Consider the following 2,899-nt stretch of genomic DNA (forward strand, 5'->3'; position numbering starts at 1 on the left):
CTCAGCGGCAAAAGCGCCTGCCTGGCAAGCGCAAGGTTGTGAGTTCGGTTCCCGGTACCGGAGAAAAACCAAAAAAAAAAAAAAAAAAAAAATCCCAGCACCCAGGAGGCAGAGGCAGGAGAACCGCTGTTGAGTTCGAGGCCAGCCTGAGGTACACTGAGTTCAAGGCCAGCCAGAGTTACATGGCAAGACACTGTCTCAAACAAAACAAAACAAAAACTATGAGGTACTGGAAATTGAGACTAGGGCTCAATTTTTTTTTTTTAAAGATAGGGCCTCACTAAATTGCCCAGGCCAGGCTTGACCTTGGAATCCTCCTGCCTCAGCCTCCCACAGTGCTGGGATCACTATGCCACCATACATGTCCAGCTCAAATAATCCAATTTCTAATCTCAGAGCTGTCCCTGCCCCACACATTGGAAATGCAAATATAAATAAGAGAAATACCTCCCAGGTCCTCCAGCAAGACCAAATGCTGGCAGATACTACCTCTTTGTCATCTGTGTCAGCCCCATGTCTGTTTAGCTAAAAGAAAAATCTTGTTTCTATGAAAAGCAGCATCGTGCTCAAATTGCCTTAAATGTAATTATTTACCAAAAGTTATTCTGAAGGACAGGGTATTAAAACCATTCCTGGCCGGGCATGGTGGCGCACACCTGTAATCTCAGCACTCAGGAGGCTGAGGCAGGAGGATCATTGCAAATTTGAGACCAGCATGGGCTACAAAGTGAGCTGAAGGCCAGCCTGAACTGCATAGTGAGACCCTGTCTCCAAAAGACAAAAATAAATAAAACCATTCCTGGATATCCCCCACAACTGTGTTTCTGAGAGTTCGTCATCATGAACAGTGAGTGTCCTTCTAGACATTTCTGTGCATGTATGAGCATATAGTTTTCATCTTCCCGAGGGTTGAGGATACAGCTTGGTGTTGGAGCGCTCGCTTATCTAACGTGGGCAAGGCCCCGACTTCCGTCCCTCGCGTCGCAAAAAGAAAAATCACAGACACTTTCTGAATGGATAGATTTTCTTGGCTTCATTTAGAAGTGTTACATTTCTTTTTTCAGCAACATTTCTTAAGGCTTATTTTACATACCTTAATTCACTCACTCCTAGGGTACAGTTCAGTGGCTTCTGTACATTTATTTTACTGTTTTGTATGTAAACCACTGCCAGAAATCATCCCTCAGGAAGGTCCCTCAAGCACATTGTTAACCCAGCACTCTTGAGTGCCTGCCCCAGGACGCGGACATGGCTGTGTCCCCCCTGAAATCAGACGGCATGCGAGCTCTCGGGTTTGCCCTCTTACACTTGGCATCATATTTATTTTTAGAAAGAAAGTGGGCAGAATATTATAAGTTGGGAAGAAACTATTCTAAAGAAAAGACAAACTATGATGGAGAGAGGAAAGGAAGAAAAAGGGAAAAAATATGTGTACACAAGATAGTTAAGATAGTTACACAGTTTCTCATACTTCATTAAAAAGAAAGTTTCGTGCTAATATTGTATAGACAAGATATCATGCCTCTGTCTTCTATTCGGAATAACCGCTAGGAAGACAACAATATGCAATGTATCCAGTACTGTAACTGCACTACCAACCTGTCAGAGCATGAGCCACCCAACAGCAAAGATGTCAATGTGTTTTCCTATTGTATATAAAGGTATGTACGGCTTTTTCAAATTCTTTGTATAAACTTCAAGATGAAAAGGAAGCAATTAAGCTTTATTCCAGGAAACTATGCCTAACAATATTTAATGATAAGAGATCAACTTATAATTATGATGAGTATTTACCAATTGTGACATATTTATTTTTTACCAACTCCAGGCATCTGAAAAGCTAAAATTTCCTTCATCATATATATATGAGCAGCTCACAGATTCTGTAAGACACGGTAAGATCGAACAACTTCAACTTAGTGCAAAAAAGCTACGCTGCCTGATTTTTAAAAGGTTGAGGGTTAAACCTTAATGTCCACGACTGTAGATCATCCCCCCCTCCCCGCAAAGTATCCTAGAGGGACCTTGGGCAAGTTCCCCAGTGTAAGTTTCTTTCTTGAAAGATGAGGACCGTGTGACACCAGTCTCACGTAAGGATTAAGTGAATTGAGACGCGGGGAATGTCCACCACACTGGGCACACAGTAGAAGCTGAATAAATCGTGGACACCCGCCTTTTCTGCCTGCTGCCCTGCTGGAACAAGCGCGTTAGCCAGGGCTTCGCCGGGCTCTGCCCTCGTCCCCGCCCACCTTGCCGACGACTTCCGCAATGTCCCTGACTTTCTGTTCTTTCTTGCACCACGCCCCAGCGCTTCCCTTCCCCGCTCACCACTGCCTCTTGACTCTTTCCCCAGCGGTGGGGCTCAAACCCTTTGCACTGAACCACATCCCCATTCCCCTTTTAAAATTTTAAGACAGAGTCTCCCTAAGACGCTAAATTGCTCAGGCTGGGCTCACATTTGCAGTTCTCCTGCCCCAGCCTCCCAGAGGGCGCGCAGCTCTGTCTTGTCAAGTTTAAGACTCCGTTGTGCGCTGGTCACAACTGAGACAGTCACGGTGGTCCTCTGGTCAGGCGTCCTGCTTCCACCGTGCACAGTCATGCAGCACCTGTGCATTTTAGGAACATGGGTGTTCTAAAAACGCAAAGCAGAGTGTATTTGTTCCTGCTCAAAACTCCTGACTTGTGAGCTTGGGTAATTTGAATGCTCTCTGCCACGGGACTTTTCCGGGCTGCAGGGGACTTTTCCGGGCTGCAGGGGACTTTTCCGGGCTGCAGGGGACTTTTCCGGGCTTCTGCAGCCCAGGACGGAGTGATCGGCCCCATCTTTACAGGTGCAACCCCGTGCGAGCACCGCCTGCCCGGTGCTGGAGCAGCTCCGGACCCGGTCCCACCAACAGCG

The 2,899-nt window shown here is 46.4% G+C and overlaps 1 protein-coding gene across 1 annotated transcript; it reads right to left on the minus strand.

Moving 5' to 3' along the window:
• Positions 1-1,451: 1,451 nt before the first annotated feature.
• LOC106148765 lies at positions 1,452-2,424 on the minus strand (the record flags this gene model as incomplete). Its single annotated transcript, XM_013515287.1, is given in 1 exon segment — positions 1,452-2,424. A coding segment is annotated over 1 exon segment (62 nt), but the record flags the coding sequence as incomplete, so codon positions are not given.
• Between the last annotated feature and the right edge of the window lie 475 nt (positions 2,425-2,899).

Source organism: Chinchilla lanigera, unplaced genomic scaffold, assembly GCF_000276665.1.
Source record: "Chinchilla lanigera isolate Chin_1 unplaced genomic scaffold, ChiLan1.0 scaffold00027, whole genome shotgun sequence".
Taxonomy (NCBI): Eukaryota; Metazoa; Chordata; class Mammalia; order Rodentia; family Chinchillidae; genus Chinchilla; species Chinchilla lanigera.